The sequence below is a fragment of the Cetorhinus maximus genome, chromosome 20 (genome assembly GCF_964194155.1).
Source record: "Cetorhinus maximus chromosome 20, sCetMax3.hap1.1, whole genome shotgun sequence".
NCBI lineage: Eukaryota > Metazoa > Chordata > Chondrichthyes > Lamniformes > Cetorhinidae > Cetorhinus > Cetorhinus maximus.
Window position 1 is genome coordinate 13,594,686 of NC_135898.1, and position 26,305 is coordinate 13,620,990.

Genomic DNA, 26,305 nt, shown 5'->3' on the forward strand with positions numbered 1-26,305 from the left:
TTGTAGAGTCAACACAATTCTGTGTAATCTGATGTCTCACTGCCTTTTTAAGTATAATGATTCCTTGTTGGTATCTGTATTGCCATCTTGTATCATGTCATGCAGTATTGCCGGCTTGAGGTTCTTGTGGTGAACAGAACTGTGGTGTGGATTTATTGAAAGCGATGACGGTGGAATAAAGGAGTTACAGGCCTTTGACCATCAGTACATCAGCCCCTATTCTGAATTTACTCCTTCCTCATTTCTGGCCTCAGTCATGGGGAATTCCTGCCCGTCCCTCTCAGCAGTGTAAAGATTTGGATTCACACAATTGTCCTGGGACAAAATTGCCTATCAAAAAAAGCGAAAGCATTAGCGCTTGACTGGTCGACACCATGTGATTATCACCACACAAATGTTGAACATATGGTACATTTCTTTTATCCGCTATTTTGAAATAAACTGGTTAATGCCTCCATTAAAGAAACAGACTGAGGAATTCTTTGTGAAATTTTCGTTTGCATTATTACACACAATAGTTCCAGGACTGCAGTGTGTGGGTTCTCTCCCTCTCAAAAGAAAAGGACTTGTATTTATGTAGCACCTTATATGACCCCAGAACTTCCCAAAGCCCATTGCAGCCACTGAAGCACTTTTGAAGTGTTGTCGCTGTTGTAATTTGGAAGCATGACACTCAGTCCGCGCAAAGCAAAGTCTCACAAACAGTAGTGTGCTGATGACCTGACAGTCTGTTTGTGATTTTGGTTGAGGGATCGAGAGTTGCCAGGACACCAGCCATAACTACCCTACTCATCTTTTAATCGTACCATGAGACCGTTTATGTTTATCTGTGGCAGAAAGAGCCTTGGTTTAACAAGTCATCTGAAAGACATGAAAGGCAAGGGAGGATGGGAGCAGTTGATCACCAGACTGTCAAGACTGTACAATAACTGGAGGTGTGTTGTGCAAATCAGTTTGTTTCAAACACCATTCCTTCTTTCCAATTGTCTGTGCATATTATTTGAGTCCTAATGAATAATGGAGCTGGGGATGGACTGGCCAACCCAAGACAAAAGGAATAAATGAACCATGAAATTACCCATTGGGTTCTTTTTGAGTTTCTTCTTAAAACAGAAACATTTTTAGGATCACGAGAAAGTGTTAAGCCAAACATGCACAGAGATAAGCCCACCCTCTCTTCTTGGTAACAAAGTACATGGAAGAATGTGCATATATGTCTGGAATGAGAACTTCTTGTCCATCAGCTTTCAGTGGTTTCAAAGCTCAGTGAGATGAGAGCTAAATTCTGAATGGCTTTGGAGCTCACTCACTTGTTCTTTGCTCATCCTTCATTCATTTGCTGCTCACTGACTTCCCCACTCATTGAACCCTATCCTCACTAACTCATTTGCTCTGACTGACCAATTTGGTCCTGTCTCACTGAGTCAGTTCACTCACTCACTTACTCTTCATTCCTTTGCACGCTTCCCCTCACCAGCCTTGGCTCAGTGGGTAGCACCCTTCCCTCTGAGTCAGTAGGTGGTGGCTTCAAGCACCGCCTGAGGGACTTAGCCACAAAATCGAGGCTGACATTCCAATGGACTGTCAGCGATGCCACCTTTTTGCTGAGACATTAAACCGAGTTTCCGCCTTCCCTCTCAGGTGGTTGTAAAGGATCACATGGCACTATTTTGAAAAGCAATGCATTTTTCCCAGTGGCCTGGCCAACATTTATTCTTCAGTCAACATCATAAAAACAGATTATCTGGTCATTATGACATTGCTGTTTGTGGGAGTTTGCTGTGTGAAAATTAGCTGCTGTGTTTCCTGACAACAGTGTCTACGATTCAAAGGTATTCAATGGCTGTAAAGTGCTTTGGGGCATCCAGTGGTCATGAAAGGTGCTAGAAAAATGCAAGCCTTTTTTATTTCCCTTTGCTTTCCTCCTTTCCTCATTCCGCGCCAGCCCACCCCACCCCCACCCCCGACCCTTCCCTCCTTTCTCCCTCCCTTCCTTTCTTCCTCCCTTTCTTTTTTTTTCACTTCCTCCCTCCCTCCCTGCCCTTCCCTGAAGCAATAAAATACCTCTCTTACCATTTTCTCTTCTTTGATAGGAGGATTTCTTAGGAAGATACAAAGTGGAGCATAGGAAATGTTAATTACTCCAATGATGACCATTAGCCAATGGAATCCAATTGCTTTGACAATGGCTCCTCCCATTGAGGGCCCTGGATGGTAAGAATAAAATTATTCATCTTTAATGTGAGACATTCACTTTTTCAGACATAATTAGCCAGTTATATATGTCCACCAAGGGCTGGAGCTCTTTGATTTTGTCTGAAAAAATTAAAATAAAATAGTGCAAGTTCCGACAATATTTGAATTTCCAGGAAGTCTTTTGACAAGATCTCACATGGAAGACTATTAATTAAACTAAAACCTGGAGGAATGCAAGGTAGAATGTGGCACTGGATAGAAATTGGTGAGAAAGCAGAAAATTAAGAATTAGTGAGAGGCGTGGTATCACCCGGGAGATGGAGGGAGCTGCTCAGCAGAGGAAGACTGGGGTTGGTGCTTTGACCATGGTGTTTCTACATGAATGATGAAAATAGAAATTAATTGAAAGTTTGTTAAATTTGAAAAGAAAACTGGGCTACTGCAGCAGGGGTGAAGGATGCAGTTAAGTAGTTGGGTAGGCAAACGTTTATTAATGTTGAACGGTGAAAAATATGTGTGATTTCACTTCGCATCCAAGACAAAATTGATCGGCTAATGAGTTGTCCTCCTGGCTCTGCCTCGATTACACCCACTGTCTTGGCTCACTTACAAAGAGCAAGTGAGGTCCAGAGGAGTCACAGGTGCCAGTGGAACTGTAATTCAGCAAGAGTCAGTGCCTTCAGGGGAGAAAGGAGGAACCTCGGAAATAAAAGAAACAATAGAATATAATCATTGGATGGAAATGGGAAGCTGCAGAAGTGCAGGTTGGCACTCAGAGAGGCACAGCGTTAATTTGAAATGGTTAATACTGAGCAGCTGTAGGCCCACCCCAGCTCTATCGTTGGGCACTTTCAGAGAGAGAGAGAGAGATACAGACTATTTAAGTAAAAGTGCACCCAAGAAAACATTGATATTGACTCACCGATTGCAAATCCCAAACAAAGTGCCACGTCAGCGATGGCGAAAATACTTCCATACACAGATACGTGACGAATGTCCACCAGGTATCCCATTATGGGAATCATCGTGGAATCAATCATCCCTGGTCATTTCAAAGGACACATTCAGAATTAAGGCTGCAACACCCAACAATATTTTCCCAATGCAGGATTAGATTGGAAGCAGCACCTTAATCATGGGGAAACCCTTCACTCATATAGACAGTGAATGGCTGCATGGTTATTTGGTGGGGGGGGATGTCTCCCAACCCTAGAATCGAAAAGCTTTGAGTAACCTCCACCTGCAGACTAGGGTTGGTCTTTTCTCCAGGACTCTCTTGATGGAGAGACCTGGGCTCAGTACAACTCTGTTCCTCTCATACCCATTTCAAACTGATATTGTGGAACAGGAAATGCTAAGATTCATCTTGAATCAATTCGTTGAACATCTGACATTAAAATAGGAGGTTTATTTTGCCGATCAAACCTTTGGACATTGTTCACATTTTATATATAAATTCTTCCCTTCATATTCAGCATGGTGGACTCCAGCTGATCTGGAGCCAGGCAACTTCATGACAGGGTTCAGTAACAGGACCATTTTAAACCATGACCAATGTTGGATCCCTTATTAATTCTGAACTATGTCAGGCAGCTCAGCGCCACCAACATCAGCAAGCAGTTCAGATCCCACCCTCAGACTTGGAGACTTAGCTTAAGTCCCAACCCATGTTGACACATGGGGGAGAATTTCCTCCCTGGTGTGCAGGCCAGTTGGGATTGGGCGCGGAGCCGATTACCGCCTGCGAACGGCTGTGTGACGCCATTTTATGTGGGCGGGCTAATTAAGGCCCACCCAGCGTGATGCACACCCAGTAGTGCTTAGCGTTACCTGTGTGGGCGGGGGGGAGGAGGGAGAGTCGAGGCCTGCGCTCTTTCGTGCATGGGCGTGAAAGCGTAAAAATCTCCCTGAGGCACCTCAGGCAGATTCAGAACATACTGAGAATTTTTAATAAAGTAAAAAATTATTTACTGTTTATGAAATGTGAAATATTTATTTATTAATTTAATAAACCCTTCATGAAACCTCATCCCACCCATGGATGAGGTTTCATGAAAAACGCGAAGGCCGCTTGGGCTCTTCGTCTCTCCGCCAACCTTAAGGTTGGACGGGCAGCCCTGTCAATTATCTCAGTTGGTTTTTAAATGGCCTTAACAGGCCTTTGACAGTTTGGCGGGCGCGCAGCTGCCTCCGGCGCGTGCCAGCCGAACAGAACATCGGAATGACGTGTGGTGACGTCGGGACAATTCTGCCCACGGTCTCCGCAAATACAAGATGTCAATTCTAGTTGAAGTTTCCCTCACAGACGAGAATGAGAAACGTTGTTGGGACCCTCGTTCTGGCTGCAGTTCCATTATTAGGTCCAGCTCTGGCTGCTTCTCCGCAAAAATAACGTTAACATCCTGAGTAACATCTTAGTAACCACCATTAGTTTGTGATTAAGTGCTCAATCTTGCTGATTCAGGAGGGCTGAGTGAGAGGGCTTGGAATACAGACAGGAACCATTGAAGGAAAACCCTTGCAGAGTGCCAAAACAGAGGAATATTGTGGAGTTAAGAGCAGAGAAACTGAACCCAGGGAGAGTAATGCTACCTGAGCAAAGGGAATGGGAATATGGGATCTGGGCAGAAGACAGGATTTTCTGTGTTATTTTGAGGGCTGCTGGAGGTTTCAGAGGTTAGAAAGAGATGAATGGCTTTATCACAGGTGGATACAATTCCTGGGACAAGCTGTTTGTATTTATTGAATGAACTTCACTCAGACTGTCTATTTCCACTTTTGTAACCTCGCCTGACTTCACTCCTGTCTCAGCTCACCTGCTGCTGAAACCCTCATTCAGGCCTCCATGACCTCTAGACTTAACTATTTCAACGCACTGCTGGCTGGTTTCCTGTTTTGTAGCCTCCGTAAACTTGAGATCATCCAAAACTCTGCTGCCCATGTTCTGATTTGCACCAAGACCCATTCCCTTATCACCCTGGGTTTTCTGACCCACATTATCTCCCCATCAAGCAACGTCTTGAATTTAAAATACTCATCCTTGTTTTCAAGTCCCTTCAAAGCCTCACCCCTATCTCTCTCAGCCCCATACCCTTCCAAGACATCTGCGCTCCTTTAATTCTGGCCTCTAATGTATCCCCAATTTTACTTGCTCCTCATATAATGTTTTCAGCGCTTTCTGTTTATATTTCAGATTTCCAGCATCTGCAGTATTTCCCTTGAATTTAATTGCTCCACCATAGGTGGCTGCACCTTCAGTTGCCTTGGTGCTAGGCTCTGGAATTTCCTTCCTACACCTCTCTGCCCCTCTACCTTGCTTTCCTCCTTCGGACACTCCAGTGAAACTTCCCACTTTGAACAAGCTTTTGGTCATCTGACTTAACAAGTCCAATAAGTCCCTATGTGACTCAGTGTCATATTTTGTTTGAGAATGCTCCTCTGTGGCGCTTGAGGACGATTTATTACATCAAAGGCACTATATGAATATCAGTTGCTGCTGATGAACTAGTGTCCCCTTATATTACTGATAAATCTATCAGAGGAGAAGTTGTTTCACAACAAGAGGAGTGCAATATCACACATTGCACAACATTGTTCCGTTGCTTTGTCCCTTCAAGGCCATATAATCGAGTTGCTGTAAATAGGACCGTTTAGAGTTGTAGAAGTGAGAAATTTGTGGTCAGTGAGGTGCTAGTAAATTTCTGACTCCCAGTCAGTAGAAATCAAAAAGAAAAGACATTTTTAAATACTTTTTTTTATATAGAATATGCACAGAATATAGAAACTGTCCATTTGGCCAAAACAGTCAACGCCAAAGTTGCTTCTCTTGAGCCTTCTCTCATCCTTCCCTGTCTAATTCTTATCAGTGTTACCCTCTATTCCCATCTCCCTCCTAGGATTATCTAACATCCCCTTAACACCATCTGTACTATTCATCTCAACTACTCCTTGTGATAGCAAGTTCCACATTCTCATCACTCTCGAGGTAAAGAAGTTTCTTCAGAATTTCCTAATTGATTTTTTTTTTGGTGACTATCTTATGTTAATGGCCTCTAGTTTTACACTTCTCCACAAGTCAAAACTTTTTAATTAAAAAAGTTAAAGACAGTACCAAACTTAAAAAGCATCAGGTCAGAAGATTGGACAGAACATAAAGAACAGCAAAGAGTGACAAAAAGATAAAGAAGGATGAAAAATTTTGGAGTATGAGAGGAAGCTAGCTAGAAATATAAAGACAGATAGTAAGAGTTTCTATAGATATTTAAATAAGAAAAGAGTTAACAAAGTGAGCATTGGTCTGATAGAAAGTGAGCCTGGGGAATTAATAATGGAAAATAAGGAGATGTCTGATGAATTAAACATGTATTTTGCATCGGTCTTCACTATAGAGGATACAAGTAACTCCCAGAAATAGCTGTAAATCAGGAAATGGAAGGGAGGGAGGAACTCAGGAAAATTCCAATCACCAGAGACGTGTTATTGAGCAAATTTTTGGAGTTGCGGGTTGACAAGTCTCTGGGCCCTGATGGACTTGATCCTCGGGTCTTGAAAGAAGTGCTAGTGAGTTGTTGATGCATTGGTTTTAATTTTTTCCAAAACTCCCTAGATTCAGAGAAGGTTCCAAATAGCAAATGTAACTCCTTTACTCAAAAAGGGATGGAGACAGAAAGCGCAGGAAACTACAGGCTAGTTAGCTTAACATCTGTCCTAGGGAAAATGTAAGAAGCTATTATTAAAGATGTTATAGCAGGGCACTTAGAAAGTTTCAGGCACACAAGCAGAGTCAACATGCTTTTGAGAAACGGAAATAATGTTTAACCAATTTATTGGAGTTCTTTGAAAGAATCACATGTACTTTGGATAAAGGGGAACTGGTGGATGTACTGGACTTAGATTTCCAGGAGGCATTTGATAAGGTGCCACAACAAAGGTTATTGCAGAAAATAAAAGCTCATGGCGTGGGGGTAACACATTGGCTGGATTGAAGATTGGCTAGCTAACGGGAAACAGAGACTAGGCATAAATGGGTAATGTTCTGGTTGGCAGGCTGTAACAAGTTATGTTCCACAGGAATCAGTGCTGAGGACTCAACTGTTTACAATTTATATAAATAACTTGGATGAAGGGACAGAAGATATGTTTGCTGAATTTGCTGATGACACAAAGATAGGTGAGAAAGTAATTTGTGAAGAGGACATAAGGAGGCTACAAAGTGACATAGATAGGTTAAGTGAGTCGGCAAAGAGCTGGCAAATGGAGCATAAAGTGGGCAATTGTGAAATTGTCCATTTTGGCAGGAAGAAGAAAAGGTATCTAAATGGTGAGAGATTGTAGAGCTCTGAGCTTCAGAGGAATCTGAGTGTGCGAGTGCACGAATCACAAAGGCTAGTGTGCAGGAACAGCAAGTAATTAGGAGAGCTAACAGAATGTTATAGATTATTGCAAGGGGAATTGATTACAAAAGTTGGGAGGTTTGCTTCAGTTGTACAGAGCACTGGTGAAACCACATCTGGAGTACTGTGTACAGATGTAAATGTGCCAGAAGCAGTTCAGAAAAGGTTTACTGGACTAATACCAGGAATGAGCAGGTTGTCTTATGAGGAAAGGTTGGACAGATTATGCTTGTATCCACTGGAGTTTAGAAGAGCAAGAGGTGCCTTGATTGAGACCATTAAGATCTTGAGAGGTCTTGACAGGGTGGATGTGGAGAGGATGTATTCTCTGGGAGAATCTAGAATTAGGGGTCACAGTTTAAAAATAAGAGGTCACTCATTTGAGACAGAGATGAGAATTTTTTTCTCTCAGAGGATCCTGAGTCTTTGGAACTCTCATCCTCAAAAGGCAGTGGAAGCAGAGTCTTTGAATATTTTTTAAGACAGAGCTAGATAAATTCTTGATTAATAAGGGGATGAAAGACTATCAGGGTTAGGCGGGAATGTGGAGTGGAGGTTACATTTAGATCAGCCGTGATCTTATTGAATGGCAGAGCAGGCTCGAGGGGCCGAGTGGCCTACTCCTGCTCCTAATTCGTATGTTCATATGTGTGTATGTAATTTTAAAGGCTGTATTCTGTCACCTCTCAGCTTTCACTTTTCAAGAGAAAAGAGAACCAGCCTGTTCATCCCTACCTGATACTTTTAATATTCGAAATGTGAGGCACACGATTTTTATGAATAGATAACTAGCTGTCATCTAGGTAGATCTAGGTTGAAGGATAACTGGCCCTGCCCCCTGTCTGATCCTGGGTACAGATGTAGTCACATTGGTATGCTACTAACCGAGTGAAAAGCCTGTTCCACAGCCGGGTGCTATCAGTAAAAAAATGTTAGTTGCCAGAGGAACCTAAGGCACAAATGGTATCAAATTAGGAACAAGAAAAACAAACACTCAACAGAGATTAAAATTGTACAAAGTGTAAAGTAAAATATGCTTTAAAATAAAACTGTCTTACAGTGATCATACTGATCCCCAAAATCACCATTCCAATCAGGGAGCACAGCCACCTGCAGATACAGAGAGAAGTGTTTAAATGAACGTATAACTGTTATGGGAGAGTATTCCTGTCGTTGAAGCCTGGTTAATCCACATTTGCTTGAAGAATTTAGCGACCATGTCTTCACTCCCCTCATCTAAGTCATTGATGTAAACCGTAAAAGGTTGAGACCCCAGTACAGACCCTGTGGGACCTCGTCAGAACCTGCCAATCACCTAGGAGACCTGGGACCCTGGACGTAGTCTGTCGGGACATGGAAATTTGCCAGCCAGCAGCTCCATTAATTTGCTCAGTACCGTTTCCCTCGTGATTTCAATTTCACCAAGTTCCTTTCTCCCGTTCACCTCATGATTTGCAGCTATTACTGGAATGTTTTTTGTATCCTCTCTCGTGAACACATAAGCAAAATATTTGTTCATTTCTTCTACCATTTCCTTATTATCTACTAATAACTCCTCACTGTCGCTCTCTACAGGACCAACGCTCACTTTACTTACTCTTTTCCTTTTTAAATACCTGTAGAAACTCTTGCTATCCTTTTTTACATTTCTAGCTAGCTTCCTCGCATACTCTTAATTTCTTTCTCCTGATTAACCTTTTAGTCATTTTCTACCGTTCTTTATATTCTGTCCAATCATCTGTCCTGCCACTCATCTTTGCGGTATTGTATGCTCTTTCTTTAAGTTTGATGCTTTCCTTAACATCTTTAGTTAACCAAGGATGGTGGGTCCTCCCCTTAGAATTTTTCTTTATAGTAGGAATGTATTTATTCTGAATACTCTGAAATATCCCCTTAAATGTTTGCCACTGCTTCTCTATTGATCGATCCTCTAGCCTAGTTTCCCAGTTCACTTCAGCTAGCTCAGCTATCATCCCCACATAGTTCCCTTATTTAAGTTTAAGATACTAGTCTTAGACCCATGCGTATCCCTTTCAAACTGGATGTAAAATTCAATCATATTGTGGTCACTGCTACCTAGGGGTGCCTTTACTCTGAGGTCATTAATTCATCCTGTCCTGTTACACAATACTATGTCTAATATAATCTGCTCTCTGGTTGGTTCCAGAACACGCTGCTCTAAGAAACTATCTCGAAAGCATTCTAAGAACTCCTCATCCAGGCTACTACTGCTAATCCGATTTTTCCAGTTAATGTGTAGATTAAAATCACCCATGATTATTGCCGTCCCTTTATCACAAGTACACAATATTTTCTCTTGAATACTTTGTCCTGTACTGTGGCTACTGTTAGGGGGCTTGTAGACCACTCCCACTACTGACTTATTTCTCCTACTATTCCTCATCTCCGCCCAAACCTATTCTACATCCTGATCTCCTGAACCAAGGTCATCTCTAACTATTGCACCAATGCCCTCGTTGATTAACAAAGGCTACCCCTCCACTTTTACCTAGCTTCTTATCCTTCTTGAATGTCATGTACCCCTCGACATTAAGGACCCAATCTTTGTCGTCCTGCAGCCACGTCTCCGTAATTGCTATCAGATCATATTTATTTACTTCAATGTGAGCCATCAATTCATTTACCTTGTTATGAATGCTACGTGCATTCAGATAGAGAGCCTTCAGTTTTGTCTTTTAGTTACCTTTACAACATCTAGTCTTGACTGCTGATGTATTCTTAGGTTTTTTCTCTCTGTTCTTTCCTGTCATTCTCTTAACCTCATTTCTCATATTACTAGTTTGCTCTCCTGTCTTAACTCTACACCTTGAATTGCTACCTCTACCGAAGCTTGATCCCTCATCCCTCTTGTTTAGTTTAAAGCCCCCTCTCTACCTCCCTAGTTATACGATTTGCGAGGACACTTGTCCCAACACGGTTCAGGTGTAAACCATCCCAACGGTACAGCCCCCACTTTCCCCAGTCTGATGCCAGTGCAAACCAATACCCACTTCTCCCAAACCAGTCTTTGAGCCACACATTCATCTCTCTAATCTTATTTGCCCTATGCCAATTTGCTTGTGGCTTTGAGGTTATGCTTCTTAATTTGGTACCTAGCTCCTCATATTGACTTTGCAGAACATCTTTCCTAGTTCTACCTATGTCACCTAACTACATGGACCATGACAACTGGATCCTCCCCCTTCCACTGCAAGTTCCTCTCCAGCCCCGAGCAGATGTCCTAAACCCTGGCACCGGGCAGGCAACAGAGCCGTCTGGACTCTTGCTCTTTACCGCAGAGAACAGTGTCAATCCCCCTTACTATACTACCCCTCACTAACACTACATTCCTTCCTGTACCACAGTGCCATGGCCAGCCACCTTGCAGACTTCGCTTTCATTCACGCAGGCTGTGAGCACCTTAAACCTGTTTGACAATTGCAAAGTCTGAGGCTCCTCCACTACTGTCTGCTCAGTCCCATTACCTGCCTCGCTGACAGTCACATCCTCCTGTCCCTCACTGCTGACCAAAATAGATGTCCCTCTTCTAAGAGGTATGACTGTCTTCTGGAACAAAGTATCCAGGTATTTCTCCCCTTCCCTTATGTTGCGCAGTGTCTGCATTTCAGCTTCCAGATCAATCATCCTGATCCAGAATTCCTCTAGCTGCTTACACTTCCTGCACACATGCAAATTGGCATCGGGCATGGATCGCCTTGGCATGCAAAAGCTCCTACGTCTCACAGCTGCAACATAACACCTGCCCCGCCATTCTACATTATTTAGCTAATTTACTTTAATTACTTTCTTCTTACGTATGCTACAAAATTTACTGTGTTTATTGAATTCCAGTACCACTGATAACTAAAGGTTATGTGCTTATATGTGTTTTAGATGTTTGTTTAAATTACTTTATTTTTATTGCTTTTTTAAATCTTTATTGTTTGATTTTAATTTTAAAGTTTTCAAGTTTTGTTTTACTATTTTAAAGTTTTGGCTCTTTTAATTTATAGATCTACCTTAACTCGCCCGTCCTAAGCTGGTTTCTCACACACTGTCCCTTAGACTGAGCACTTACCGGCCAATCAACTTATTAGCTTTCTGTGACGTCACAGTTGCTTTTTTGGCTTTTTCCCTGACTGCAGCCTCACAACAGCTGAAACAGTGAAACAGCCGCTCCCCAGCTCCCGACTCCCAGCAAGGTAGGCCTCACTCAAATCCCCGATCTGTGTTTATAGGCCTTCCTCAGCTCCCAACTGTCTCCCTCAGGTCCGCTCTGCTCCGACTTCCAATGGATACAAACCTAGTCTGTTCAACCTTTCCTCATAAGACAACCCACCCATTGCAGGTGTTAGTCTGATAAACCATCTCTGAACTGCTTCCAACACATTTACATCCTTCCTTAAATAAGGTGACCAATACCATACACAGTACTCCAGATGTGGTCGCACTGATGCCTTGTACAACTGAAGCATAACCTCCCTACTTTTGTATTCATTTCCGCTCGTTATAAGTGATAAAATTCTATTAGCTTTCCTAATTACTTGCTGTACTTGCATACTAGCCTTTTGTGATTCATGCACTAGGACACCCAGATCTTTCTGCACCTCAGAGCTCTGCTATCTCTCACCATATAGATAATATGCTTCTCTTTCATTTTTCCTGCCAAAATGGACAATTTCACATTTTCCCACGTGGTAGTCCATCTGCCAGATCTTTGCCTACTCACTTAACCTATCTATATCTTTTTGTAAGATGACGGTTTCAGCTGTGGTGTCAACTCTGCCATTAATACAAGGTAAATTTGCAGTAGTGATTGATAAACATCACTGCAGTAACAGAACCTCACTCAAACCAGGTTAGCACCAATAGCTGATGCAATGTAAATTCAAAATTGTGTAAACAGGATTGTAAGCTGTAATTAGCAGAAATATGCAGAAACATTTTTGAGAGCTCTGCATTCGACTTGCGTGCTAACTAAGCGAGTTAGACCAGGAAGGCTACAAGTTTAATGCACAGACTTTGCTGAGTTGGCTAGAATGAGCTGGTACGGTGATCGTGGGAAGGTGAAATGTATTTCAGTGTCTGGCTCAGGGTAAGGGAAAAGAAATTAACTTGGATTGCTGCTCAGTGACCACCCACCCCTACCCCAGCTGGAAAGTGCACGTGAGACCGGGATGAGATGGGCTATGATGCCAGCACTCACTTTAAGGCCATTTGGGTAAGTATTTAACAGCGTCTCAGCACGAGTCATCACCTTCACAACAAAATTGTGGGAAGGGATGGGGGAGAGCTGTTGGTTTTGGCGTGCTGTTGGTGGAGGGGGTCGGGGGGTGGGGCGGTGTTGGTGGGATGGGGGCTGCAGGTCAGAATTGGGAAGAAAGAACCTGAATTTATATGGTGCATTTTACAATCTGAGAATCTCCTAAACCATTAAGTACTTTTGAAGTGTAGTTTCAGTTGTCATGAATCTGGCAACATATATATTGTGGGTGTGAATGTCGTAGGATATGTTATTGTTTCTTAAATATCACACTGTAAAGAATTACTGAGTTTTATCTGTGGGCCAGTTGATGCACATATCCCACATTGCTCCTACCTGCCTATTTTGTTGGCAAGAACACCGAAGAGATTTGTGCCCATCAAGTAGCTGATGGTGGATGGCAGGAAGGCCAAACCTACCAGAAAGAAACAAACACCAGGTCAGGAAATGGGGGAGCAAGCTGACTGTGCCTCAGTCTTACATCTCACCAGATACAATGGTTTTAATTTGATCTTTGTATAAACGTACCCAGCTGCAGTTTGGGAGAACACATAGTCTTCATCATCCAGATTGGCAGTGCCTGCTCCAGCATAGCGATGGCCATATTTGCGAAGCACAGGCTTCCTAGAAATAAATAATAGGTCCACCTATTAATTTGCACATCGGCTGACCTAAAATGTATATTTGACAAAGACATGTTGAAAGTCCGAGCGAATGGAAGCTTCCCCACAGCATTTCAGGTGAGAAAGAAGCCAAAGTAATCCATTCACTCAGGGCTTTCTCCATCATTATTACAAGGTGGTGTACAAGTGATTCAACCCTTACGTACCTCACCCATTGAGCTGAGTGCAGAGAGTCCCATTCAGCCAGAGAAGAATTGAGCTTCCAACAAAATAAGAAAATGTATTTCAAACCTTAGAGAAAATTCAGCGGCACACCATAAAATATATCAGGAGACCACTGTATTGTAGTTTGGTGCATTGTTGAATCCAGCCTTAGCATGACAAATTGTCACTGACCCAACTGTTCAAGAAAAATATATAGTATTCTCTTACTCTGCATTTCTTTCTTACTTTTCAAAAATTCATTCTTGGGACATGGAATCATTAGAAAGGCCAGCTTTTATTGCCCATCCCTTACTTCCCTGAGATGGTGCTGAGATGGACCTTCTTCTTGAACCACACCTGAGCCACTTGAGGGGGGCAGTTGAAAGTCAGCAACATTGGTGTGGGACCAAAGTCACATATAGACCAGACTGGAAGGTCTCCTTCTCTCAAGGTAACAGTGAACCAATAGGGATTTTACAACAATTCGACTACATTTTTTGGCCATTTTAACTAATGCTTTCTGGATTACTAGTACAGTATCATAACCATGAGACTATCATACGAACATATGAAATAGGAGCAGAAGTAGGCCATACGGCCCCTGGAGACTACTCCGCTATTCAATAAGATCATGGCTGATCTGTTTGTGTTTCGAATCCTACATTCCCATCTACCCCCGATAACCTTTGATTCCCTCGACTAACAAGAATCTATCTACCTCTACCTTAAAAATATTCAGCGACCCCACTTCCACTGCTTTCTGAGGCACAGAGTTCTAAAGTCACACAACCTTCGGAGAGAAAAAATCTCCTCATCATTGTCCTATCAGGACGACCCCTAATTTTAAAACAGTGTCCCCAAGTTCTGGACTCACCTACAAGAGGAAACATCCTTTCCACATCCATCTTGTCAAGACCATTCAGGATTTTATATACTTCAATATTCTAAACTCCAGTGGAAACAAGCCCAGCCTGTCCAACCTATCCTCATAAGACAACGTGCTCATTCCAGGTATCAATCCAGTAAACCTCCTCTAACCTACTCCAACGCATTTGCTTCATTACATAAATGAGGAGACCAAAACTGCACACAGTATTCGAGATGCGGTATCACCAATGCCCTGTATAACTCAAGCATAACATCCTTACTTTTATGTTCAATTCCTCTCATAATAAAGGATAACATTCCATTAGCCTTCTTGATTACATGCTGTACCTGCATACTAACTTTTTGTCACTCATTTACGAGAATACCTAGATCCCTGTGCACCTTGGAATTCTGCAGTCATTCTCCGTTTAAGTAATACTCTGCTTTTTTATTCTTCCTGACAAAGTGAACAACTTCACATTTTCCCACATTATTAGCATCTGCCAAGCTTTTTCCTGCTCACTCAACTTATCTGTATCTGTCTGCAAACTCCATATGTCTTTTTCACAACCTACTTTCCCACCTATCTTTTGTAGTCTGCACGTCTTCGCTCCCCTCATCTAAGTCATTGATGTAAATTGTAAAAAGTTGAGGCCCCAGCACAGACCCCTGTGGAACTCCACTAGTCACATCCTGCCGATCAGGCCAAGGCCCATTTTTGCATACTCTCTGTTTTCTGCCAGCTTGCCAATACTCTGTCCATTCTAATGTGTTACCCCTGACACCATGAACTTTTATTTTCCGCAATGACCTTTGATGTGGCAGCTTATCAAATGCCTTCTTGAAATCCAAGTACAGTATATCTACAGGGCCCCCTTTCTTTATCCACAGCACATGTTACTCCTTCAACGAACTCTAATAAATTAAACATGATTTCCCTTTCACAAAACCGTGCTAATTCTTCCCAATTACTTTGTGCTTTTCTAAGTGCCCAGTTATAACCTTTTTAATAATCAACTCTAACACCTTCCCTATGATGGACATCAAGCTAACTGGCCTATTGTTTCCTATTTTTTGCCTCCCTCCTTCTTGAGGCATTCTGTTGTGCCATAGTCTCTGAAACTCCCCTTAAGGACACACCTTAAGTAGGAAGACGGTTGCTTACTGGTAACGTCACTGGACCCGTAAACCAGAGGCCCAGACTAATGCTCTGGGGACAGGGTTTCAAATCCCACCACGGCAACTGGTGGAATTTAAATTAAAATAAGAAATCTGGAATTGAAAGCTAGTCTCTGTAATAGTTTGCACCCCTCCCACTGGCGGGATTTTCCGGTCCCACCTAAGTCAATAGGCTTTTGAATGGCTAGCCGCAATTTCCTGCCCGCTCCTGCCATGGCAGTGCTGTAAAATTCCACCCGGTGGCCATGAAACTATCATCAGTTGTCATAAAAACCCATCTGGTTCACTAATGTCCTTGACGTGACTCCCGACCCACAGCAACGTGGTTGACTCTTAACTGCCCTCTGAAATGACCTCGCAAGCCACACAGTCCAAGGGTGATTAGGAATGGCCTTGCCAGCAACACCCACATCTCTTGAAAGAATAAATAATGAAAAGCACATGGTCTGAGGCACAGATAAAAAGAACCCTCTTGCTGCCTTACAAACTCCTGTAGATTTTCTAGATTAACATTCATATTTATTGAGCCAACAATAGAATCTGCCAAGTATCTTAGAAACCAAGCTCCCCATACGAGGAAAATGATTCAAAATCGACAGTCAAGCAAATATTTCTCAAAACTCTAAGAAGATCCCAACTCTGCCTGGCACAATGCAGAAAGAATGAATTTGCTTACCGGCAGCGATCAAAATGTAGGGGTCCCTTAACAGTGTTAGGAGTGATGATCCTTTCTGACTCTGTAACCAAATTAACGGAAACAGCAGTGAGGCAAGCTGCTGGATAAGTCCTCAGACCGTTGAAGAGATTTAGCATGAGGTGCTAGCTTGAATTCTGATAGATGAGGCCAAGTGCCAATGTAGTAAATTATTTATCATGAAGTATAAACCCTACTTTAACATTGAGGTGAAAGCAAATCCAAAGACGGGAGTAATGGATTTCTTGTTGAAATCATAAACATATCTTTCAAAGGAAATTGTAAATTCCCGATCCAGGTCTAAAATAGAATTGAATGACCTGCTCAGTTGAATTTGAACTATACTGCTCAGATATCTTTCGAATTCAGGATGTTGGACAGCTTGTTCTGTGAGTAGAACAGACAGAAAGAGTGAGATCAGTCTGTGACGATTTTGAATGTTCACTGTCTGAACTGAAAGATGCATTATTCACAAGGACACAAGAAATAGGAGCAGGAGTAGACCATATGGCCCATCAATATGATCATGGCTGATCTTGGGCTTTAACTCACTTTTCTCACCTGCTATCCATATCGCTTAATTCCCTAAGAGACCAGAAATCTGTCTATCCCAGCCTTAAATGTATTGAACGATGGAGCATTCACAACCCTCTGGGGAATTCAAAAGATTCACAACCCTTTGAGTGAAGTAATTTTCCTCATTTCAGTCCTAAATGATTGGCTCCTTATCCTGAGACTATGCCCCCATGTTTTAGATCCCTCAACCGGCGGAAACAATCTTACAGCGTCTACCCTATCAAGCCTCCTCAGAATTTGTAGGCTTCAATGAGATCGCCTCTCATTATTCTGAACTTTTGGGAATATAAGCCCAGTTTACTTACCCTCTCATCATAGGACAACCCCCTCATCCCATGGACCAATCTGGTGAACCTTCATTTTACTTCCTCCAATGCAAGTATATCGTACATACAAACATACGAAATAGGAGCAGAAGTAGGCCATTCGGCCCCTCGAGCTTGCTCTGCCATTCAATAAAGTCATGGCTGATCCGTTTATGTTTTGAATTCATATTCCCATCTACCCCTGATAACCTTTGATTCCTTTGCCAAACAAGAATCTACCTACCTCCGCCTTAAAAATATTCAATCACCCTGCCTCCACCGCCTTCTGAGTCAGAGAGTTCCAAAGTCGCATGATCCTCTGAGAGAAAACATTTCTCCTCATCTCTGTCCTAATTTTAAAACATTTACCCCTAGTTCTGGACTCACCTACAAAAGGAAACATCCTTTTCAAGTCCACCTTGTCAAGACCATTCAGAATCTTCTATACTTCAATCAAATCACCCCTCACTCTTTTAAACTCCAGTGGAAACAAGTCCGGTCTTTCCAACCTTTCCTCATAAGACAATCTGCTCATTCCAGGTATCAATCTAGTATACCTCCTCTGAACCATCCTTAACATCCTTTAACTATAGGGACCAAAACTGCACACAGTATTCCAGATGTGATCTCACCAAAACCCTGTACAAATGTAGCAAGACTTCTTCATTCTTGTACTCCAATCCACTTGCAATCAAGGCCATCAAGCCATTTGCCTTCCTAACTGCTTGCTGCACCTGCATGTTAACTTTCTGCACACCCAAGTCTCTTTGAACATCAACAGTTACAGGTTTCACACCTTTTAAAACATATTCTGCTTTTCTATTCTTATGACCAAACTGAATAACTTCACACTTCACTACATTATACTCCATCCACCAACTTTTTTACCACTAACTTAACCTCTATTTTTCAAGGTTGCTTTTGTTTCTCTGCCATTTCCGCTTCTTGTTCTTTCCCACTACAATCCTGCCCACCAAAAATCTCTTGCAAAATTCCTTGGCTTTGCTACCTCTTTACCCATCTTCAAAGCCTTAAAAATCCTTCCTTTTTACATGACCCTTAGGCTCTTTCCCCTCAATTAGTTTCCTTCCTTTTTTGCTTTGTGATGCTCACCTTTTCCTGCCCTTTCAGAAGTTTGCTTTACATGACACCTATCCTTCCATGTGGTCTTTGACCTTCACTGATCTAATGGTCCAGCAGAGCCTCAAATTATTAATTCTTCTCCTTGTTACTATCCCTCATTGGCCTTTCCCCAACCTATCTCTGTAACCTCCTCAAGCTTCAAAATGCTCCAAGAACTCTGTGTTCCTCCAATTCTGACTTCTTATGCATTCCCATTTTCCTTTACCACACCATTGACAGCTGTGCTTTCAGCTCTCTAGATCATAAGCTCTGGAATTTCCTCCCTAAATCTCTTTTCCCCTCTACCTCTCTATCCTCCTTTAAGACACTTCTTAAAACCTTCCCCTTTGACCAACCTGTCTTAATATTTTTTTCAGTAGATTGGTGTCAAATTTGGTCTAGTAACTCTCCTGTGAAGAACCTTGGGACCTTTGAATCATTTAAGGGTGCGATATGAATGCAAGTTGTTGTTGTGAGGGGGGGCTCTGTAGAATCATAAGTCGCTCATGGAGGAGAGAAAAGGCTGGTTACTTACCTCTGCAGTAGCCTTCGTGGGCTGAAAGATGCAGAGCTGGAGAACTAGGTCAAGTAGGGACAGGAATTCAGTAATTCAATAATTAAAGCAAGTTAGTCATTACAGTGTTATTAATTAAAGCATGATATTTAAGTAAGTTATTAGTTTAAATGAGTTATTGAATTATTTTGCTAGGTGCCATGTACTGTGGCATTTCTCTCCTGATCAGCTTTCTCTCAGTTTATTTCTGTGGTTGCGAAATGGAGTCTACAATCTGCCTGGTTAGGCCAGCGGACAACACCTGCATTTCAAAGTGACACACTGTTCATGAGTGGTCTACTTCATCGTTCTTCAAGGACATAGAGGTTACTATACAAAAGCAACTGTATAAAGCAAAGTCACACAAAGTGGTCCTGTAAAAGGCCATTCATTTTGAAACTAATAAAATGTTACATTCTGCAGTTCTTTTTCAAAACTCTTTCCCCTTCCACAATCTCCTAGCGAAGGGGACCGGTGGGTGACTTGCTCTCAAACTTGTCTCTGGCAGATGCCCACATTTTGAGCTGACTGGTTGGCTGGTCTTTTTCTCCCACAGTGAGAAAGGGACTGAACTCCTTCCTGAGGCCTTCTGAATTTCATAGCTGAGGTGGCTACTCAGGAATCTCTTGTGAGAGTGACCAATGTGAGGGAGGATTGGAGAGAGAACCCTGTCCTCTTGGATCAGTATACATGTGGCATGGGGAGCAACAAGAATGGGGTTTTAGGAAATCACATTACATTGACAATTTGTCTGTCAACTGGTAAAATCGTATTTCGTTAACAAATGGTACAAATAGAACTAATTTAAAAGGACTGCTTTGGAATAGCAGGTTTTCTCTGTGATTGCCTGAATGGCAACATCCCAGAATCTTAGCTGACACATCTGAGAAGAAGCATCTATAATTGAAGGCGGAAAGATCCCATGGGGGAGCTATCAGCCAGATTGGCCCATACTAAGCTAGTCTCCAGTAAGGCTGATGTGCAGAATGTGGGTCGCTGTAAGGGGAGAATGTACTTTCTACTTGATAATTATTAGAATCTGGAAATGCACTGGCCAAGAGTGTGGTGGAGGCAGATTCAATCAGGGCTTTCAAAAGGGAATTGGATATTCACCTGAAGACAAAAAAAAAATTTCCAGGACTCTGGGAAAAGGGAGGTGAAGTAGGATTAGCTGAGTTGCTCTTACAGTGAGCCGGCACAAACACGATGAGCCAAATAGCCTCCTACTGTGCTGTGCACTATTCTATAATTCTATGATTCGAAATAGCTGATTTACATGAAAGAGAGCATTCACCTGGGAGAACATTTTGTCCATAAAACTTTCCAGTAAATCACGACTCCTTCACAATTTAACAAAATTTTACCAACCTCCATCGATTAAAGCCAAGGCTGCCAAAGTCAGAAAGGGAGCTGACTTTCCCACAAATTCATACATCACACTTCCAAAAGGTGCTCCAACTGCAAGCAATGAAATCATTGGAATGAATCCACAGTAAATATATAGGGCAGAATTTAGCCCTTGTCAGGCGGGCTTGGTGGGGGCAGGCGGTCGGGAAGCCGACCACCGCCCGCGATTTCATGCTGGCAGGCCAATTAAGGCCTACCCAGCATGAAACGCGAGTGGCAGCGCTCAGCGCTGCCTGTGCAGGCGGCGGGGGGGGGGGGGGGGGGGGGGGGGAGGGCGAGTGCGCACTTGAGAATCTCCCTGAGGCACAGAGCTGCCTCATGGAGGTGAAGAGTTTTAAAAAAAAATCAGAAAAATATTATACAACATGTCCCCTCATGTGACTCTGTCCCGACCCGTTCAAGTGTGAAATGACGTGTGTTGATGTCAGGCGAGTATCCCAATGTCAATGCGCAGTCACGTGGTAGTTCGGTCACACGAGTAGGGACATGTTATAAGTGAAATTTGAAAAGTTTTATTTTATTTTTATTTGATGTTGGAAACCTCATCCCGCCCGTGGATGATGTTTCCAAAAAAATGCAATGGCCACTTGGTTGGACAGGCAGCAAAATATTTAACTTAATTGATACTTTAATGGCCTTAACAGGCCTTTTAATTGTCGGCAGCTGCTGATTCCCACACGGGCCCGCCAACCGAACTATTGCGCGACTACTTGTCGACGTTGGGATGCTTGCCCGACGTCAACGTACATCATTTCATGCTTGAGCGGGTCGGGCATGTGCCCAATTGCTGAGGTGAAAATTCTGCCCATTAAGTACAAAAGGTCAATCAGTCTTGTGTGTTGTTCTGTCAGTGCTGCTTGAGAAGTGAATGAGAGTCCTGCAAGATTCTGGTCTCTTTGTTTATCCTCCCTGCTTCTGCACCTAACCTAAGCAACTTTGCTGAGAACAGGATCGCAACATGAGTGCGGAGGTTGTGCCTTTCTGCTGAGCACCCTTAAAAGGTGATAAGGGACAATGGAAGCAGCTGCTAGAATATTTAGTGTTTTTTTATCCACGTAAGTATAGCAGTACATGGTTCAATGCAAGTCCAATATCCAAACTACTTACCGAGCACCCCCACGGCTATGCCTCCCAGCACTATCCCCATGGCTTTGCCTCTCTCATTGTCATCTGTATAATGACTGGCTAACATTCCCAAACCTACAGAGGAAGAAACCATTAGATCAACAATCATTCAGCCTTAACGAGAAAAACTGAAGGTTTGCGTCATACTTTGCATTCGTCTGAATGTCATCCTTAATCTGTCTGCCCACTTTACTGTTGCTTAGAGTTTCAATGAACCTGTCACCATTCCACTGTCACACATGAAAGCTTCTAATTATTTAACCAGCTTCCATCAGGAGTCCAATATTTCAGTGCTGAGTGGTCTGATCTATTTGACTTCTCTTCATAATTTGACTGAGTTTATTAATACTCTCCTAAATTCACTGTAGTTAACCTTTGCAGAAGCAGGCAGATGTGAAGGATATTCTCGGTAACTTCTACCTTCCTATCCATTCTTCCATTCTGTTCAACCCTTCTTACTGATCCTCCCCTCTCCAGACTCCAGTCCAATTGATTCCCTCTCATCATCTTTAAGATGTGTACTTATAGGCCCTCCTTGAAGCAATAACCGTATTGTTCTAAGTCCAACTCCATTTTTCATTGTTGTTGGAAATTTCCTCATTCACATTATCCTTAAGAATGATGATTCTCTCCTAACTGTGTAATCACTGCTCCTTTGCCTTCACATTGGTACTTTATAAAATTAGGCAAGTTACTGTCAAATCTGAAATTTTGCATTCATCAACTTCCTTCATTGCATGCTCTTCATACTTATAATCTGCGATCTTCGTGAATTATAATGTAATTTGCTAATAAAACATTTTTTTCAACACTTGAAAGATTCAGATTCTTCAAATCTCTTGTTAGCCTAATAAAAAGCTACAACCTTCATTGGCTCTATCTTTGGTGTTCCTTAATCTATTGGCATCCTCACTTCTCGTCTACCCTTTAGCTCAAAAGGATCCCTCACTTCTAAAGTTGTCTCCAAGAAGTTTGATTTTCCCTTTCATACCAAATAATTTTGATCTTCTCAGGACTTGGTGTCTCTCTGTAAAGCTCATGATTTCAATACTACCTCCCATATCTGAGACACTCTTCAACCATCTCCCTCACATTCTTGAACAGACACAAACAAACTTGTCATGTGCTGGTAATATTTAAGTCACTTCTTTCTTTCTCTCTCATTCAATCACAACTATATTTCTATGCCTATGCCAAATGCTCCTTTGAAGTTTCCTCTTGTGTCCCTTCTGCCCCTAAATACAGCATCCTACAAGCTATTCATGCTCTCTGTCATGATGGAAGCAGATTCAATCATGACTTTCATAAGGCACCTTATTTGAAATAGAAAAAATTGCAGTACCATGAAAGATCAAGAGAGTGGGATTAATTTGATAGCTCTTTCAAAGAGCTGTCTCAGACATAATGAGGTAATGGCCAACTTTACACTATTATTCTATGTTTCTCTGATCTCCCCATTCTGTTGAGATCAAGGCTTATTTTACAGTCTTATACTCTAATTTACTCTTTCTCAAGACTCTATATGTCCCTCAACCATTCCTTCTTCCTATAATCTCCCACCTAATTACTGCTCTCTGATGTACGTCGTTTTTTCTTCTGTCCTATTACTAGTGGTTTGCACTTGGCCCTTCACCTAGGATTTCCCGATACCTAAAAGAAATACCTGACACCGAGGAACATGATGAGCCAATTCCTTGTAGAGATCGAGCGGCAAATAGCCAGGCGTAGGTGTTCGCAAAAGCATACACTGTCAACAAGAGGGAGGAATAAAATAAAAAGCAAATCAATGGGAAGAAAAAGAATTTGACTGAGTTTTCCATAGAAAATGCATTTTTCCACATTAAGGAAGGATACAGTTCATCCAGTCAGTGAGGAAAATCTCATAGCCCATGAATAGAATGGATGCAGCATTCTTCTGTAGCCCTAATCCTCCACCACAACACCCCCCCACCCTAACTGTACTTTTAATCCACTTAACAACTTATTAATCAGGAGCACTGCTCGCACAGCTCTCTACTTGCAACTGCTCAATTTCTTATTCAATTTATTAGCCAACATGCTCCTTTATTTCAAAATCTTACACTTTGGTCACAAGCCTCTTATATGGCACTTTTCCAAGTGCTCCCTGAAAGTGAGTTATAAAACATGCACCATCATCCTGCAGTGGTCCATGCATAATTGCTTTTAATATTGAGCAATTAAAACTCTACTCACTTATTGTTGACGCAAACAATATCACAAAACCAGTGAACATTGGAAGGTGATATCCAATCCTGAAAGGAAGAAAATACGTTTTATACCATGAGCGATGACAGCTATAGTATCAAGGAGTATCCACATGGCTGCCTTAGCATGCTCCTTACAGGACAAAAATATCTATTGTATCTTTTAATATGCATTTCAACAACATCACTACTGTAATGAAGGTAGAGCATTCAGGCTTTTTTAAAAATTCATTCATGGGATGTGGATGTTGCTGGCCAAGCCAGCATTTATTGTCCATCCCGAGACTCTTACTACCTTGACTGGGTGAACTGGTCGGTTTATTTATGAACGGATCCTTTTAAATTTCAGACCCTCCAAAGAAGAGAGATTCACATGATACAAATTCCAGAGCTGAACTAGTATTACCGGTGTCAGTTATGAAGGAGAATAAAGTGATTTCCTATCCTGGCTTTTTATTTTCTAGCTCACTTATTCCACTGGTTTGCAGTCAAATCAAGCTGCTGTGCTGCCTTCGCAGCTTGAATGAGGAGCTGAAGCATTTAGACTTTCACTTTGCCTTTAGCCTGGAATTAGTCAAGAAAAAGGTGACAAAAATTGAAACCTTAGATAACTTAACTGGATCGGAAATTCTGTGTTGTGACAATGAGCAGGAATTAAAGAGTTTTTCACAAAGGGAATAGTTGAAACCCTGCTGGTTCTCCCCAGTGCCCACACCATTCCCCCAGCCAAGGGGCCAATAACAGGCGCATCTTAACCTTTGGCACTGCTCTTTTAGTTGTGGCTGCCTGGAGACAAGATTCATACACAGATTCTGTGCTGCTTTAGGCCATGACTGGTGTTCTCTTGTGTCAGAAACTGAGAACTCAAGACCAAGTTCGAGGTCCATGGTACAACATGTTGCATGCATGGTACACTGGTGGTCTATGCAGTTCAGTGCCCAGTCCATACAAATTTACCCAGTTACCTGCTGGTGCAAAGGCTTTCTTACTTACCTGTTGGTCAGTGGCCCAACCAATGGATTAACTAGCAGCTGCACAATTGCTTTTGAAGCAAATAACAAGCCAACGAGAAGATTTTCCTCTGATAAAAATGATTCATTTCTGCTGCAATGGACCTTTCCAGTAGTTGGCCTCAAGCCCAGAATGGGAGCTCCTGTAGTGTTTCTCCATTCAAACCCTTCAGTCTTGCTTTCAGTTTTTGCAGTGTTCTCCGTCGTAAGTTGACCACCACTATAATAGGGGAGGTCAGGGGAGGCAGTGGAGGGCAGTGCTTGAGGCTGCTTTGGTGATGCTGAGCCATTCATTTCTGTGTCATATTTATCATACAAGAAACTGGGGATGATGGGTACTGAAACAGAAGAAAGGATTATTATTGTTGATCAGTGATTAAAATCCCCTTAAAATCCCTTTGTAGCCATTGTAGACTTAAGTGATGGCATTTGGGATAATGGTTCAGCTCTCTGAAGCCTTAGAATAGCCCAAGGGCAATGGCTCTTTGTAACAACTGAGAGTTATCATTTGGAGACACTTGCCACTGGAGATAACTAAATGTACCATCTCTTTGCATAACTTAGTGACAAGATGAGGGGGGAAGCAGGGGGTTGGATAGCCCAATAATGTAAAGTGTTGTTTTGCAAACATGCTGGAGACTGTGGATTTCAAACATAATTTTCCACATAGTTTCTTCTGACATTCAGGTTAGTCAGGTGGATACTGAGCCAGTAAGGCAAGGGACATGTTTGAAGAAAAACTGTGAAGAATGTCAACCTGAACCTTGTGAGTGTGGTTCAGAACAGTCACTGTGGGAGGCCTGGGGGCAGATTTCCTAGCTGCCATCTTGGTTGGGACTGTGGAGAAAGTGGTGAACAGAAATTGAGGAGGAGGAAAAAGATCTGCAATTTACTGTTCATTGTAGTGTGAGGAGATGCATCAGTATGTGAGAAACTTGACCCCTCAGTGCCGGAGATACTCACTGAGAGGCTTGGTCCCTCAGTACATTAGAAGCTCGAGACTGCCATTCTCCTAAAACCTCTGCCCTTCAGTATTGTTCTCCTATTCTACCTAATGGCCACAATGTCATTTTAAAACTACAATCTCCAGAAGATATTAGACTTGAACTTACCAATGACAGTTAGCAAAGTATAGTCCAGAAAGAGTGCAATATAAACAATAACTAGCACCATTGTCCTGGACTGCCTTGCCTTCTTCAGCCATTTCCATGCTCTGCACTCCTTTACAAATGTCACCATTTTCGTCCTGGGCAAGTAGCTCTCTCGTCGACCTGAAACAACTTGACACATTGATCATCAGATGTAGTCAACCCCAGCCCCTACCTCTAATTAACAACTTTAATTACCACAGGCTAACTCTGGGTATCAAAATGATTCTAAACAGAAGTAATATTTTCAAGCTGAGACTGTCATATCCCTACACTTGACAAAAACCGGCTTAGAGATTCAAGTAGTGTCTGGGATTCAGGTGTGCCTGTTTGGTAATGGCCCGTCATTCCAATCCGAGAGTTAAGATAATTCTCAAAACATTTTTTTTCCATTTGCATCAGTACAGGCAAAATG

The 26,305-nt window shown here is 42.2% G+C and overlaps 1 protein-coding gene across 1 annotated transcript; it reads right to left on the reverse strand.

The window, feature by feature from the left end:
- Positions 1-216: 216 nt before the first annotated feature.
- Positions 217-25,981, reverse strand: slc18a1 (solute carrier family 18 member A1). The gene is made up of 15 exons (XM_078565319.1): positions 25,855-25,981; positions 24,726-25,080; positions 23,722-23,780; positions 23,171-23,254; positions 21,490-21,582; positions 20,344-20,433; positions 18,958-19,001; positions 16,402-16,462; positions 13,381-13,476; positions 13,189-13,267; positions 8,648-8,699; positions 8,475-8,538; positions 3,119-3,238; positions 2,074-2,207; positions 217-330 (listed from the first exon to the last, which is right to left on the reverse strand). The coding sequence occupies exons 1-15, from the start codon at positions 25,979-25,981 to the stop codon at positions 217-219; spliced, it is 1,572 nt and encodes a 523-aa protein (XP_078421445.1).
- Positions 25,982-26,305: the final 324 nt, after the last annotated feature.